Genomic DNA, 1,305 nt, shown 5'->3' with positions numbered 1-1,305 from the left:
GGACCCCCAGGTCCGAGCCAGCAGGGTGGGCTCTGAGTGAGGAAATGACGGGACAGCCCTGCCTGGAGCCGCCTAGGGAAGAGCCAGGGCTCACCTGGGCAGGCCGGGCAGCAGTGGCCAGGCCTCAGGACTGGCTCAGGGCAGGGGCTGGCCGGGCACTTCATGGGCACACAGCGAACCAGGCTCCTCTGTAACGTACCAACAGCTGTAAAGCCTCTGGGTCTGGCTCCCAGAGAGAGCACGGCAGGCAGGTGTGGGCACCCTTGGGAGGTGGGCACAGGTCAGGCAGAGAGTGAAGGGCCCGGAACACATGTGAGGCTGAGAGCAGGGCACCTCCCAGGAGGAGCAGGGCCGGGGCAGAGGGTGCAGGGACTCACCAGGCAGGAGCACTGGAGACAAGGGTTGGAGCTGGACGGGAAGCTGGCCCCCACCTCGTAAAGCTGCCCCTCGTACTCACAGCCTGGGGAGGGTGCCAGGATGACAGGCTGGTCAGGTGAGATCGGGGTGGGCGGGCATCACCCCCGGGAAGGCATGACCCCAAAGAGGAGCCGGACCCTCGGGGCTGAGGGGGTGGAGGGAAGGCAGGGTGAGGAGGTCACCTGGCCGGCAGACGGGGCAGCACTCCCCGGGTGGGGTGTAGCTCTCCAGGCAGCTGAGCTCTGGGCACGAGGGCCCCTGGCACCGCACAGTCCCTGCCTGCGGGGCAGACACTGAGCCCTCCCTCCCTCCCTCTCCACTGCAGGCTACTGGGAGCTACTCCGCTGGCCTGCAGGCCTAGCGGGCTCCGGGCCTCGATGCCTGGGTGGCAGCAGCAGCCCTGGCAGGCCCCAGGTTGGGGTGGCGCTGCCAGGCCTGGGGGTTACCAGCAGAGCAGCAGGGACCTGGGTGGTGGGTGGTGGGTGGGGCCAGGCTCTGATCCCTTACCTGGCAGGTGCAGGTGACACAGGGCTCGGGTTGCCACGTCTCCCCAGCCCCGGGACCTTCAGGGCAGCCTACAACACCAAGGCCAGGCCCCCAGTAAGAGACCCTGAGGCTGTGGCCAGAGCACCCGGGAGGGCCCCACGACAAGGGAGCACCTTCGGGTGGTCGATGGCAGAGATCTTGGTATTTACTTCCACTTTCCAGGAAATGGCAGTAAAGCGTCTGACTCTAACATAATCAGTAGATTTCCATTATTTACGGCTGATGGAAGTGTTGAGGAAGGGGTGCCTTTAAAAAACGTTTTTTTAACATTTCTTTTTATTTTTAGAGAGAGAGAAGAAGGGAGGGAGAGAGAGAGAGAACATCGATTGGTTGCCTCCTGTA

At 63.8% G+C, this 1,305-nt stretch overlaps 1 protein-coding gene across 1 annotated transcript; it reads right to left on the bottom strand.

Annotated features, from left to right (window-relative positions):
• Nucleotides 1-94: 94 nt before the first annotated feature.
• On the bottom strand, nt 95-992 carry LOC106727862 (kielin/chordin-like protein; the record flags this gene model as incomplete). Its single annotated transcript, XM_014547983.1, has 4 exons — nt 95-188; nt 378-460; nt 600-696; nt 925-992. Coding segments are annotated over 4 exons (342 nt in total), but the record flags the coding sequence as incomplete, so codon positions are not given.
• Between the last annotated feature and the right edge of the window lie 313 nt (nt 993-1,305).

The sequence above is a fragment of the Myotis brandtii genome, unplaced genomic scaffold (genome assembly GCF_000412655.1).
Source record: "Myotis brandtii unplaced genomic scaffold, ASM41265v1 C42320558, whole genome shotgun sequence".
NCBI classification, from domain to species: domain Eukaryota; kingdom Metazoa; phylum Chordata; class Mammalia; order Chiroptera; family Vespertilionidae; genus Myotis; species Myotis brandtii.
This window is presented reverse-complemented; position numbering and strand designations above follow the sequence as displayed.